Here is a 15,383-nt window from a genome sequence, read left to right as displayed (position 1 = left end):
TAAAGTGCATGCTGGTGATAATCTAGGTACCTGATTACGCCTAAACATTATTAAAATCGCCTACCATCTAGAGCTAAAAAGTGTAACCCTGGACCGGAATCATGACCAAAGCCGAAACAAAGAGGCCGCCAGAGTATCTGGGCAGCGACGGTTTTAACTTTTAAGAGCGACAAATCAAACGGTCAGAGGTGAGGGAATTACTTTTGCTAATTACCACTGTTAACACTTTTATGAATGGTACGATACGTAGCTGCGCTTGTTGGGAAGGGGGGAATAAAGGTCGTCGTGGGCGGTGAAAAGTAAAATAAAAGAAGAAAAAAAAAATGATAGTACTAGCTCAAAAGTTTAGACTAACAAGAAAAGAAAACAAAAAGAGAAAGAAATAAAGCAAAGGAAGAAACAGTCATTAATAGAATTTTAAAAAAAAAACGAAAATGGAAAGCAGTGGACGGCACCTCGATCTGCGAGGGGTCCCCAAAAAAAAAAAAAAAAAAGTGTTTTCTACTCTCTCTCTCTACTACGTGTCAGAGGTTGTTATCTTCGTATACTCAACGAACAAACCTGACCATGATTTACACTTTTTTTTTTTTATATATATTTATGTCCTCTCTCAAAATAAGCTTTGTTTGCATATGGTGTTAAATTTCTAATCATATTGCTATATAATTTAATTTGTGGATAAAAAAATTATAAATGAAATATTGAATCTTAATAAGAAACAAAAAAAATACTGAAGTTGCTTTGTACTGCAACAAAAAAAATAATTTTGAATCACTAAAAACTCATGTATAAGTATAACAGTTCAATTACAGGATATTTTTGAAATTTTAATGCATTTGAATTTCATTTTATTTATTTGGAATTCATATATTTTTAAAGAAACTTTAAAAATTGGGTAAATTTTGGATATCCGATTTTTACAGAGTGTTTTGGTTTGGCGCATTCAGATCACAAAATGGCGGATCCGATTGGTTCAGTATTTTGGTTTGCAGGTTAGAAATCAGACCCTAATTTAATTTAACAACTATGGATGAGAATTTTCACCTTTGTTTTGTTTTAAAGCTCTTGCCCTCGCAAAAAATATTATTAGTAGTAGATGTTTGTTTGACATCACTCTCGTCATTGAGCAGGTTTACCAACTTCTTCTTCTTTTGCACCGGCCTACTTCTTAGTTGACATCACGTATACCTTTGTCAATTCTGCACCATATAGCTAGAACAAGAATTGGAACCCTTCACTCGAAAATCTATCTATTCGACGCTCAATCAATAATTACAAAATACAAGATTTACAAAATGCCGGTGCACGTAGAAGAAGTTGGGAGTTAGCTTGTAGAAGAAGCTAGTTTTCTTTTGACACCCGTAATATGAGAATTTTGTCCTGAATTCGGTAGTGACAATATACAAGTTTAGGTGGTTTGATTCTTTGTGCACGTACGTAACGCAACCTAACCTTAATTCAATCTATACAGTTCTCTTCCGTTTGTCACCAAATTAAATTGTTGTTTTATTCAGGGAACTTTTTTTTGGAGAAAGATTTTTTTCAGGAAATCTTGCTGTGATTCTGATGCTCATTTGTTTGATCAGGTTGCTAGGGAAACAGGGAAGACATGTCGATCATGGAAGCAAGTAGTATCTCTCTCTCCTCTTCTCCTTTTTTTTTTTTTTTTTTGTGGGGGGGGGGGGGTGGTGTGCAGAGAATCCACAACAGTGAAATAGCAGTTTCAGGGCATCCGCTGGCTGTGAAACAAAAGAGAGAAAGACAAAGAAATGGTGGTCTGGACTCTGGACTCTGGACTCTGCACTCTGAGAGGAGAAGAGTTGAGTTGATGTAACCTAACAAAGGGATGTTGGATGCGGACAAAGAAGAGGAGAAGAAACTTTAAATGATTGGGTGACACGTGGCAAGTCGAGATTTGACATGGCTGGACACCACAAGACAGTTGCTATAGGTCTCGTCACACCGTTGATTGCGTGGACGAAAGCTCGGTGTGTACACATAGGCGCTGCGCTGGCGGTGCATTGTCGTGTATATTCTCTCTGTCACACAGAATCACAAAATCAAGGTCCGATGGATGGATGGATCCGTCCATTTTACCCATCCGTCCATAACTAAGTTAACTACAACGATCAATCAAACGTATGGTAAAAGTTGACGTCACATACTTGTCACTTCTCTTTCCACAATAAATATATATATACATATATATATAAAGTTTGTCATATACTTGTCACTTCTGTCCATCTGCCATACAATTGTGCTTGTTAGGAAATCATTTTCCACCAAAACAATTTTTGCATGGAAATGCTTTTTTATTTTTTAATCATATATATATATATATATTAAATCGTTACAGTATGTTTTTATAAAAAATTTCAAAAAATTACAATTTAATTAAGAGCTTAACATAGCACGAATTTTTTTTTTAAAAAAAAAATTCCTATGATTTTTAGCGCCTTTTTGAGTAGTAGTAGTAGTAGTAGTAGTAGTATAAAATTTTCTCCCTCCTTAATGGAGATGTTCTCGTGACAACTTTGATTGATGGCTAATGGTTCACTACTAATCAGATTTGACCGGTGGAAAAGTATCAAATTGGCATAGACTTGCGATTTTTGTGAATGTAATGATCACACAGATATGTGATTTCATTCGCTGACCTCCAATTAAGCAATGCAGAAATTTTGACTAATGCAACTCGTAGTTTACATTTGTTCCATCTTGTGACGGTGATATTTGAAGATAATCCACTCAATGATCAAGATTTGCCACTTGTGAAAGTTGTTAACGAAAAGCCTACGAGTTATGATCGGCCTATTAGTCACGACTCATGAAAGCAAGCAACACAAGGATTTAATACTCCTAACAGTGAAAGTGAAGGTTTTTTTGTTATTATTATCGTTTTTCCCCTCTTTCACGCTTGATACTCCAAATAGTCGATGCAAAAGGGTTGCGGGAAAAGTCATCTGTGGGAAAATTTGGGAGAGGGATGGTGGTGGGGTAATTCTTGAGTAGTATTTGAAAAGGTGTTTTTTTTTTTTTTTATTGGATGTCGATTGATCACTTGTTAAACACGTCTAAATAATATCTAACTTATCATGTGAGTAGGCAGGCTATAAATTATTATTCTTCTTTGCGTTTATATAATTTTTTAATCTTTTAAAAAAAATTTAACAGTTGAACTACATTTCACCGAGTGCCTAACAAATGCGCATTAGACTGGTCCTATTTAAATACAAAAATTGCCCATTTTTGAAGGGAGAATTTTGAGGAAATTTAGATGTCTACTCGAACAGACTTTGTTGGTGAGAATGGGACCTGGTGATGTCCATTTTTGAACGTCGAAGGGAGAATTTTGAGGAAATTTGAATGTCTAATAGAACAGATTTTAATGGTGAGAATGGGATTTGGTGGGAGATCATGCAAATCCCTTTTTTCGGCTCAGTGTTTAAAAGTCTCCTCGCCTTTCATGCACAAATCCAGCAAATTGTGGCAATGTTTACTTTCCTATGGGTCCAACTTCCAAGTTTAATAGTATATATATAACTTCCAAGTTTATCATCTTGGGACCTCAATAATGTAAACTTACAGAGAAGTCATCTAATCTAACAACAGAATTTACTATTACTAAATGCCATCAACTGATAATCTTGATCTGCAAAATTCTCCGCAATGTGTTTTTTTTTTGCATTTTCTATTGGTTCTTTTTTGAAAAAAAAAATTTTTTGTGAGGTGATAGGAAAACCTCATCATCAAGGCCACAAAAATATCATTCGCGCGAAGTAAATATAGTCATTCAGAAATTCTTAAAAATAGGCGCAAAGTCAAGGCTTAATTTGCCTTGCCCCTGTGAGATTGAGAATGGGGAACCCCCTTCTGTGGTTAGGTTTTACTAGAACAGAACAGAAGAATTTTGTAATTGGAGTCCATTCACACCCAAAACATACCCTTTTGGTGTTCTGTTGCTTGCTTCAAAGTTCAAACTATTTGATTTCTTGTCGACACAATAGATTCTATACTACAATTACTCCTATTCTAGATTAGGGGTACGGGGACCTAAACAGGTCAAGTAAAATTTTGTGAATCACCGCTGGTTCAAACAGGTGCCTATGCATTAATACTCAAATTGGGTTAGACAAATTTTCAGGTGCTTATCTAACCTTCCCTACTGCTTTTGACCGGAAAGTGGAACCCCAAGCAACAAGAGTTAGCTGATTGAAGAGAGGGGGCGGGGGGGAAAAAATTTAATTGCACATGCAAATTATTGAGGGGAAAATTTTCTAAAAATGATCGACTCAGAGCAGCTTAACCCCAGTCGCTAATGAATACGGTTGCAACCCCATTTTTTAAACAAAATGACAAACTACAGCCCCTTTTCTCCAGCAGATGTGCAATTTGCGGGCAGCTTTTTCCTATCATCATCTGACAGTGGACAAAGAGCCATAAGAAATGAAAAATCATGTGTGTGTAAAATGGATAAAATATCGCCAAATAAAGCTACTTTCAGCATCAGCAGGCTTTTGTTGGTTGGATGATTTTGGTTATTTTCGATAGCTCCACGCCTTCGTCTGAGTGATTGCATATTTCTGCCTTGTCTTCTTGTACTTTTTTCATATGGGGAGATAAATTTTCCAGTCTAAATTATTCATAATTTTTTTATTTGGTAAAAAAAAAAAAATCTTTTTCTCATTTGCCAACTAAAGTAAATTAAAGCTGACAATATATGAGGTGAACTGGTCTTCCATCAGAAACCAACTCAGGCATTGCTTGAAGTCCTGAATCAGATGCAGTGATGACAACTACTCACCCCCTTGCTAATTTCTACTCCTCCTCCTTAGATAGATATTCACAATGGAATATATATTTTATTTCTAAGGAATTTTCTTTTTATTCTCCCACCCCCAAAACTTTTTTTTTTCTTTTGGTATTAATCGAGGAGGCATCAGACGTTCCTGACATATGTTTTCATCTATTATTCTTTGTCTAAATTATTTCTTACGCTTCTTGTTGATGTAATAATCCAAATGACAAAAAATACAACGAGAGAGACAAAAAGTGAAAAAAAAAATAGCTAAATAAGCACAAAAAAAGAGCACCTTTTTTTAAAATTTTTTTTTAAACATCTGAGTACGAGGTTTTTCTTGGCTAGTTAGTTGCATTACATTCATATGTCGGATTTAAATGTCAACCTCGGATAACTTTGTTCACTGTTGACTATCGTAGATCAATAAATTACCTATTACTGTGTTCCAGTAGTTAGTAGTATATCTTTATGCACTCGATGGGTGAATCGTACTTCTCAACGACCTTATACGGATAAGTTATCGACTTTCAATTCTTCAATAGATAAATAAATAAATAAAGTGATCGCTTTTCAAAGTTACCAAAAAAAAAAAAAAAAGAAGAAGTTATTTGGTTTGAAACTCCTCCTCCACATGAACCGATGAACGGAACCCAAAAAAAAAAAAAAAAAAACTTAGACGCAAAGATTTTTTTTTCTTTTTCTTTTGGTGATTTAATTTTAACTTTTGTAAGACGGTTATTTTAACAATTTTTCCTGCCCTTGGTTCTTTAAAATTGTAAGCTCTTCTACGCTTACACTTTTAAATAGAGCCACAAGTAGACAGAAGAGTGATTTTAACTCAAAAAGTGTTAGCAGTTGAGTTAATACTGCAGGAAAGCGTAGGACCCCTGGAGGGCACATGGCCCAAACATGTCTTGGGACTACTAAGACAGGATTAGGGAAGGTGGCCTTGGTTGGGTACTCTTGTTGGCTCAACCACAGCAGATTTCCCCACCACAAGCACAGGAGAAAACCCCTTAAATAGACAGCCTTGTTTCCATGTGCATAAATTTAAGTGCAACATTCCAAAATAACTACCCCCCAACCCCCCCCCCCCCCCCCCTCCTCTCTCTCCCCCATAACCCATCCTTTTTGGTAACAGAACGGAAGAAAAGCGTCACCCCCTTAGTTACAAAATGCTTCTTCCTTGTGTTTTCTTCCGTATTCCTTCTTTTGAAGACTCAAAAAGATCATCGATCAGGAGGATTATCTCTTCCTCGTCTGATATATGGGGATCCAAGGCGTCATCATTTTTGTGATTGTCGGGGCTCCGAATTGGAAACATGTTTTCTTCAGTTTGAGAAAGTTCCACTAAATTCATATATTGTGAAAATTTGAGATCGAATTAGATACATCACTAAATTCAATCTGTGGACTGAAAAATGAGTATTTAATTTTGAATAAATCCCTTATATATTGACAATATATACATAAGTAGGTCTAGATGCATGTCATGTTATCTTCAATTTTATGAAATATATATTTTTAATATATCTATAACTTAACGATTTATATACTGACGGTGTATACATAAGTAGTTCGATCAACTTTTTTTTTTAAAAAAAAAGTATATGTTATCTTACAAGCAACAATTCTGCTTAGGGGTTGGTTAAACTAATAGAAAAATTAGAAAGAAGAAAGAAAAAAAGTAATGTATTGATGAATTTGTAATTCAAATAGTATATGTGATTGTGACCCAAGTTATGGAACCACCCAATCATTATACATCAATCAAACAACTCAGTTGAGGCATAATGTGAGAAATTGTAGAAAAGGCAGAACGAAATTAATTTATGGCGATGATTATAGTAGCTTCACAAGTTACACATACCTTAAAAAAAAAGAAGAGAAAAAATGGTCAACACATGTTTTATTTTTCTTGATACGAATTCAATTTGCAACCACTTAGCCACTCGGAGTGACCAGATAAAACTACGGAGTTGACATAGACTATTTCACACGTGATATTTTGTCTATTCACAGAGTGCAATCAAATTTTTACCATTTCTTCATATATGAAATGCCATGGCATGGGATGATGTGGTTTCAGTTTAGGTGGATGAAGAAAAAAAATACTCCCTCCGTCCCACTTTGTTAGTCTTGTTTTCCTTGTTCGTCCGTCCCAAATTGTAGTCCACTTTCCCATTAAGAAATGTAGTAATCTTTCAAATTGTCTAAAATACCCTTATTAAATATCTTGTTATTAATACATTGTTATTAAATACTAACCCACTGCATTGAATACATTGAGCTTTTCCAATACTAACCCATTAGCTGTAACCGATATTAATTGGCACTCTTCGTGATTAGCATAAGGGTATTTTAGGAAATTATTAATCTAAATTTATGTTTCCAACCAAATTAATTACACTTTCTTAATCTGTGTGAAAAAAAAACCAAAACTAACAAAACGGGACGGAGGGAGTATATTTCTTTTTTGTCGAGGGAAGGAGGGGGGGGTTTGGGGTCAAAAAACATTGGCCCATTTACATTAATTTTTTTAAAAAAAAAATTAGAGACGCGTAAAGAGAGGTGACAAAATGGAAAAGGCAGACGTAGAAGTCGTAGTTGGTTAGCACATCTTTTATAGTTTTAATCATTTTGGAGAGTTTGAGACTTTGAGTTTGAGGGCGACCCTCCAACTGAAAATTTTCTGAATTCAATTCAATCTGCTGTTTCATAATTCTATTTTATTTGCAATAATGAAAATACCACAGCCGAAATTCAACAGCACGGCTTTGAGTCTAGCGGTCTCTTTCAATTAGATGACATGTATCTGTACACATACATAGTAGCATATCAAAAAGTATTCAGCGGGAAAATTACGTAATACTACTAGCTGGTATTGGTAAGCAAGAATTGACGATTGATATTTTATTCCTTTTTTTGTGTGTGTGTGTGGGGGGGGGGGGGGGGGGGCGACAAGAGTACAAAAACGAAGGATATGGGGTAGGAACGGTTGTCATCAGAAACAGTTGACGGTCATGATTTGGTCAAAAAATTTTATGTGGCTCAGATCACATATTGTAACTCGATTTTCACGCCGTGTGTGGGAATCACAAAAATTTGTTCTAAAATTACGTCGTGTGCAATCAAAGTTATGCACGATAAAAAAATGCACACAACCGACAGAAACGATTGCACCTGCGACCGTTTGTGCCCCTTGTCCAAAAAACGAACGGATAATAATGATGTTTATAGGTGCGCAGACATGTTTGCCTACAGCTCGGACGATCGTGAAATTTCAACTCATTCATATACGAAAGAAAGAAAAGTAGGTAACAAGGAGAAAAATATTTATTACGTATCGAAAGGGTCCTTAATTAATTTCATTATTGACGACATTTCAAACATTAGTAGTAGTAGTAGTAGAATTGTAACAAGGAGGAACTATTTACTAATTGTAATAAGGAGGAGATCGCTTCTAGAGAAAGAAAAAAAAAAGTGAAAATTTTCGTTTGTTGAATTGTTGTTATCAAATTGTAATTCATGGGGGTGATAGCGGAGCCTACCAGAGAAGCGCTTAACTCTTATTATTATGACTTGGAATTGGTACGTGCCTCCACCATCGGTAGAATATATAATTTTTTTTGTTTAGCAAAAAATTAAGTGTCCGCAGGAATAAAAGAATCTCCAAATAGACACCTCATGCCCGTCTGTTATCTTCTGCTTGCTGCTGATCCGAATTAGCCAATAGAGGCCTAAATAACATATGGAAATGTGATCGACGTTGCTTCCTTTGCAGACTAAAATACCCTTTTCCCGCATCAGATGCGTATCTCTTATTTCCCTCATCCTTGTTAGGAGAAGAGGACAAATTTTCCTTTTGACAATGCCAATAATATCACAAGGCAGGAGGAGAATAATTCCCAAACATTCAAAAGCTCCCCTTTGTAATAATCCAAAAGGATGGCCAGACTAATGCATATGAGATTGTTGCGTTGTTAGCACCTTTTATTGGAGTCTGCCGTTCAATTTGAGAACTTTGAATTTATTGTTAGAGCCGAAAAAATGGAATTCTTCTTTTTTTTTTAAAAAAAAAAAAAATTTTATGTCTCGCGATCAAGTCTTAGATATCAGCTTTACATCATCACACTATAGCACGTAAAATTGGAGAATTTCATCGGATCAAAATATAAATTTTCAAAAGTGGGTCCAAATGACTGGTGGTGCATCCACACATTTTATAAGATGTATATTCGAAAATTTAAGGGATTCATGTCCCTCCATCACATCTCAAAGATCATATTTACATCAGATCACGCTAGCATGTAAAAAGCCTACTATTTCATCGGATGAGAATATGTATGTTCAAACAACACCAAAAATAGGACCCAAATGACTGGTGTGCTCGTCTCTATGCGCATTACTTGAGATTGTATGTCTAAAAATGAGAAGGAATCGAAAGTTATTTACGTCTCTTGATCGTGTTAGATATCACACACTAGTGATAAATAAGGTGAAAAAAAAAATCCCCCCCCCCAAAATCCCCATCTCTTATGCTAATATATATATATATATAAATTAATTTTTAATAAGTTAATAATCTCTATTAAATCATAATTTGTTCCTTTCTGATGCCGACGAGTTGAATTAATAATTTCGATAAAATAATAAAAGTTTTGAAAACATATGATCATAAATTAATAATTTTGATAAAATAATAAGATAATAATTTTTTCGATATTAACTCTTTCTTTGGTCCCATTCATGCCATAACTTAATTATTCACTAACATTACATAACTTTATGTTTGTCTTTCTTTTTGTTTTTTCCAAAAAAAAAAGGGCGGGGGGGCGGGGGGGAAGAAGAAGCTGGGGAAGGGCATCGGGATTCTGCTGGGTAAAAGAGTCAAGGGATATAAGGATACTAGTTACAAAAGACAAGGGTAACATTGTCTTAATATAATATGGAAGTAAAAGAAATTCGTCATTCGTTGACCCTTCTAATTCCAATGGCGGCCCCTACGCCGTTGGCCTTGCCAACAAATCTCTCTCTCTCTCTCTCACAGACACAAACTTTGTTGGCATTAAAAGGAGAAGACGCTGGGAAGCAACAAACAAACTACAACAATACCAACAGCAGACTTGAACAAATAGGAGCAGTACTACTCCCATATATTAACAAGAAGATAAGAAGAAGAACAGCAAGAAGCAAAAGAAAGGAGCCCAATAATAAAAAGCTGCTGCACTCCTGCTCCTGCTCCGAACCACAAAACCAACTCCCGAGCCTTTAAAAAGAAAAGGACGAAAAAAGGCTGCCTTGAATTCCTCTCGTGCTAACCATCCATGGAAGAAGAAAAACTCTTGCACTGCCTCAAGCTACTCCTCATCTCTTTCTTGCTCTCCTATTTTATGCACAAAGCCTTAGTTTTGCTATGGTGGAGACCGAGAAAAATAGAGGAACATTTCTCCAAACAAGGTATTAGAGGACCCCCTTATCGTTTCTTGGTTGGCAATGCCAAGGAGCTCGTGAGCCTAATGTTGAAGGCCTCTTCTCAACCCATGCCTTTTTCCCACAACATACTCCCACGGGTGCTCTCCTTCTATCACCACTGGCGCAAACTCTATGGTTAGTTCGTTCTCAGCGTTTCTTTCTTTGTTTTCTTCCCCCCCACCCCCCCCCCCCCGGGCTGCAATCAATCTCCTCCAGGAAGCTTCTCAAATTTTCTGTTCCAACTTTCAACGAGAACGCTTGTCAAAACTACACGAGTTTTGATACAATTTCCTTGTAGCATGCAGTTTTCCAGCATCTTGAATCAGTCGGTTCACATGAAAATTCTTTTTCAACTCTGGAACTTAATATTTTAGATTATTTCTTATTTTTCCCATAAATCTTCTGCTTCCAGATAGTGTCACTTTCGTGGTGATGTCCTGTGTCTATGTATCTCAGCAGCAATGTAGACAACTCTTTTTTTTTTTTTTTTTTTGAAATGCCTCATTTAAGGGGATGTCTCTATAGGCTGTTTGTCCTTGAGTTTTGGTGGCGACTGTTGTGCAAAAACTTTGGAAGTTTCAGATTCGGACCACACCTTTAGTCTAGTACTCCACTCTTTCCTCTCTCCATTGTTGTACATTGGTTAACCTCATATGTTATCTTGTTTAAAATAACCAGACAAATCATTTCTTCCGAGCAGGGCTTCGCTACTCATTGCCTCTTCTGCTGCTACTGCCAGCTTCATTACAACTCATTCTCGTTTCCCAAATCACTGCAAATGGTCACAGCTTTAAATATTTATTTATTTTTTTGGCTACATATCATTTCTGTTTTTTTCTTCTGGTCATGGAGTCATCAACTCATCATCATCATCATCATCATCATCAAGAATTGTGTTTTCTTGTTGGAGTTCTTTTCCTTGGAGGCTCAAGTTTGATAACGAAGTCGCATTTTGTTAGGTAGTTGTATTAGTTTGTAATTGTCTTCTTCCTACTTCTCTTTTGTTTTGCTCTTACTCCCTTTCTCAATTGTAGGGTCTACGGTCTGCATTATATCCGTGCACTTGCATTGTTTAGCAGAATCGGTGGCTGCTGCCTTTGTTTCATCATTTTTTTTCCAACCCAAGAATCCAACCTGTTATACATACTCGTTTCCACCTTTTTTTTTTTTGAAAATACACACAGATACAATTTCCTTGTTTTATGGATGCTGTGGTACGTTCAGATGGCAGCTGACCGTATCAACATTTTGTAGGTGCAACATTTCTAGTATGGTTCGGACCGAACGTTCGACTGACGGTGGCGGATCCCGACCTCATCCGAGAAATCTTCACATCAAAATCTGAATTCTACGAGAAAAATGAAGCGCACCCGCTCATCAGGCAACTCGAAGGCGATGGCTTGCTCAGCCTCAAAGGGGCAAAATGGGCTCACCACAGAAAGATCATCACACCTACCTTCCATATGCAAAATCTCAAAGTACTACTACTAATATCACTCCTTTATGTTACAAAAAAACTAACTAACTATTAAGTACTAACTAATCCGGTCTATTATTGATAATTTTTGATCTTCTTGTCCCAGTGATAATTATTGATGGTAGTATTAAGATAAAATATTATTTATCATCTGTTGTTTCCAGTTGTTAATACCGATGGGGGCGAGTAGCGTGGTTGAAATGTTGGACAAATGGTTCGCTCCGGCAAACGGTAGTGGGGAAGGAAATGAGATTGAAATTGAAGTATCGGAATGGTTCCAGAACTTGACAGAGGATATTGTGACCCGGGCAGCCTTTGGCCGCAGCTACGAGGAAGGAAAAGCCATTTTCCGGCTCCAAGCTCAACAAATGGTGCTTGCTTCCGAGGCTTTCCAAAAAGTTTCCATCCCAGGTTACAGGTACAACAACAAGTAACTTCTACTGGTAGCAGTACAAGTTTAATCAGGTCCTCCGTCATGCTTATCTATCTGGTTGGGTCCTTGGAGTAAATCTTGCCTCTGCTGCGCCTGCGCGTATGTTGGACTTTGCAAAACAACATATACATATATATTTTCCTTTCCTAGTAGAGGCGTAGCTCCTCCTCCTCCTCATGGGTCATGAGCCTGTCCCGTTTAATTACGCTGAATAAATTATACACCTATCTCTTTGTGTGTTTGTGTGGGTGTATATATATATATATATATACACCTATCTCTGTGTGTAAGGAATTATGTACTGAGTATTTAAATAGTAGTAGTAGTACAAGTCAAGTCAGTGGTGACTGAGTGTTTTTTAATAATCAAGTGTTAAAGAGTAATAATTGTTGGTGTTTTACGTGGGTGCTTTTTTTCGTTTAGATTCCTGCCCACGAGAAGTAACATGAAGTCTTGGAAATTGGACAAGGAAATCAAGAAATCACTGATGAAGGTGATCGATCAAAGGAAAGAAAACTGGGGGAGCGAAATCAAGGAAAATGGACCCAAGGACTTGCTGGGATTAATGATCAAAGCAAGCATGAAAGAGGCCAGCAGCAGCAGCAGCAGCAGGGCGCGGGAATCAAATGCCGATTCCAATCCCAATTTGTGTCCATTCCCATCATCAGTAATTACGGTGAAAGATATAGCAGAGGAATGCAAGAGCTTTTTCTTTGCCGGGGAGCAGACAACATCCAACTTGCTGACGTGGACGACCGTTTTGCTAGCAATGCACCCAGAGTGGCAGGACCGAGCACGTGACGAGGTGCTCAAGGTGTGCGGACCACGTGACATCCCCTCCAAAGATGATCTTGTCAAGCTTAAGACGGTACTTATTACGACTCTACTATTATTATGCTTCAATCTTAATCTCATTATTATCAACTCCCCCTCCCCCCAAAGAACGAAAATTAAATGCAGTTTTTGTCTTTTATACACGTCATTTTATCATGTCCAACCAAATGTTTTTTTTTTTTTTTTCTAAAGTTAGAGTCTCCTGTCTATAATCTCTCTCGTTTTATTATCCATTCCAATCCTCCTCCTTCACGGTAATCTTTCTTTTATTCGCGCTAATAATAAAAAAAAATTACTTTGTAATATTAGTACCACTAAACAATTGATTGTTGTTACGATGATGATGGTGCAGATAAGCATGATACTAAACGAGTCGCTCCGACTATACCCGCCAATTGTCGCGACGATCAGACGAGCAAAGGCTGACATGGAGCTAGGAGGATGCAAGATCCCCAGCGGCACGGAGCTTTTGATACCAATCCTCGCCGTCCATCACGACCATGCCTTGTGGGGAAACGACGCCAATGAATTTAACCCCGCTCGATTCTCTGAAGGGGTGGCTCGAGCCGCCAAACATCCCGTGGCATTCATTCCCTTTGGGTTGGGGGTCCGGCAGTGCATCGGCCAAAATCTAGCCATCCTCCAAGCCAAGCTAACTCTTGCAATCATGCTTCAGCGCTGCACATTTCGCCTGGCCCCACGTTATCAACACGCTCCGACGGTCCTGATGCTTCTCTACCCGCAATACGGGGCTCCTATCATCTTTCGCCCTTTGTCCCATCCCGTGACTCCCCAAAATCGACGGTCCTAGTTCAAACAAAATTGGACGTACCCTAGCCATTGTGCGACTGCATATACTGACTGATTTTCAGCATGCCCCAGAAAAGAGACTGGGAGAAGCCCCCAATAGAAATTGTAGGAAGCAGGTGATAGATACCTTGTTACGTTGCCCCCCACTTGCTTGCTTCTTTTTTTTTTTTTTTCCACCTGATTTCACTGACTGATGATCCCCCAAGCAGGCAGTAATCAACGCCGGTATCTGTTGCCAAAAGGAATTGGATTTTGGGCAAAATATAATGTACCAAGCAGCAACAGCAGCGGGTTAGTTAAGCTAGTGCTAGGATTTCAGGATTAAGAGCAACCCCAAATCCCCCACCCTTGTATGTAATGTATATTGTCCACAAGTTCCAATCCAACACAGTTTTGTAATGTTATGCCTCCACATTTCTCTCAATCCTCAGAGTTCAAATGCTCAGTTCTAGATTAAATTAAAGTACTTTCACTCTTTTGCAAGATTTCTTAGGGGATTCAGATAAACTACATCAGATGTTTCTCTGCTGTTCGCTGCAACTTCACGTTTTGTTTGGTTGTAGCATTCATATAATACCTCTAGCCGTCAAAATCTTTTTATTAACGGGTTGCAAACAAAAAATCTCATTGGTTTCTTCGAAGTAACTTTGGTTAGAGTATTATTTCAACAAAACTTAAGCACTTGAAAAAAAAAAAAAAAAAAAAACAGAGAGAGAGAGAGATGGTAGCATCGACTCCGTTCTTGGAAGTTGAGGCAGACTTTGTGAAGAACAATGTGCACAAAGGATGGTAGCACCTTGTGCTACTACAAAGATTGTAAAGTGAAGGAACAATTGCGGTGCCCAAGACACACACACAGATGTTCTATTCAAGCAAAGCTAACTGTATCCCAGCATGCAAATGCAGCTCTTATCTATTGTATTACTACTACACATTCTCCTTTGTGGGGTTTAGGACCCTTTGAGTTGTAATGTGGTAAGTAACAATCAAGAATGAGATTTGTGCACAACCCTTCTTTTTTATTTTTTTTGCAAGTATCATAAATTTTGGGATCTTCTCTCAATTCTATCATCCCCCTTTGGGATTTTGACGATGGTCCCTATGAAAAGCATGTGCTCAGAGTGCATTTGCACCCTCTTCTCTCTCTCTCTCTCTCTCTGCTCTTCCATTTTTCAGATTTTTTTTTTTTGTTTTAGAGCCTGTTGTTAAAGGAATCCAAGCATGCTATCTACCATGTGATCCTATCCATAATTAACCTTAAAAAGCCTTCTCTTTTGCTAATGACATGCTCTTAACCATGCACACACGCTCTCAATCGCAATATTAATACTCCCTCCGTCTCACATTGATAGCTCTGTTTTCTTTTTTCGTCTGTCCCAAATTGTAGTCCGATTGAAGAATGTAGTTGTCTTTTAATTTCTCTAAAATACCCTTATTCAATGTAAGTTGTTATTACTATAAACTATCTTATTTAATATAGATGGTTAGTATTGAATATAACCTACCCCATTTAATACATTTAGATTTTTCAAAACATATTGATATATGAATAG

General features: G+C 37.3%; 1 protein-coding gene across 1 annotated transcript; it reads left to right on the top strand.

Annotated features, from left to right (window-relative positions):
• Positions 1–9,917: 9,917 nt before the first annotated feature.
• On the top strand, positions 9,918–14,254 carry LOC113692366 (cytochrome P450 734A1-like). The gene is made up of 5 exons (XM_027210761.2): positions 9,918–10,411; positions 11,531–11,754; positions 11,918–12,171; positions 12,610–13,054; positions 13,373–14,254. The coding sequence occupies exons 1-5, from the start codon at positions 10,129–10,131 to the stop codon at positions 13,829–13,831; spliced, it is 1,665 nt and encodes a 554-aa protein (XP_027066562.2). The 5' UTR covers positions 9,918–10,128; the 3' UTR covers positions 13,832–14,254.
• Positions 14,255–15,383: the final 1,129 nt, after the last annotated feature.

Source organism: Coffea arabica, chromosome 6c (assembly GCF_036785885.1).
Source record: "Coffea arabica cultivar ET-39 chromosome 6c, Coffea Arabica ET-39 HiFi, whole genome shotgun sequence".
Taxonomy (NCBI): domain Eukaryota; kingdom Viridiplantae; phylum Streptophyta; class Magnoliopsida; order Gentianales; family Rubiaceae; genus Coffea; species Coffea arabica.
This window is presented reverse-complemented; position numbering and strand designations above follow the sequence as displayed.

What these genes read in the sequence shown, in the direction of transcription:
- LOC113692366 (XM_027210761.2), top strand. Translation starts at nt 10,129, where the DNA reads ATGGAAGAAGAAAAACTCTTGCACTGCCTCAAGCTACTCCTCATCTCT. An exon ending in CCACTGGCGCAAACTCTATG is followed by an intron (nt 10,412 to 11,530) that starts GTTAGTTCGTTC and finishes AACATTTTGTAG; the next exon opens with GTGCAACATTTCTAGTATGG. An exon ending in ATCTTGTCAAGCTTAAGACG is followed by an intron (nt 13,055 to 13,372) that starts GTACTTATTACG and finishes ATGATGGTGCAG; the next exon opens with ATAAGCATGATACTAAACGA.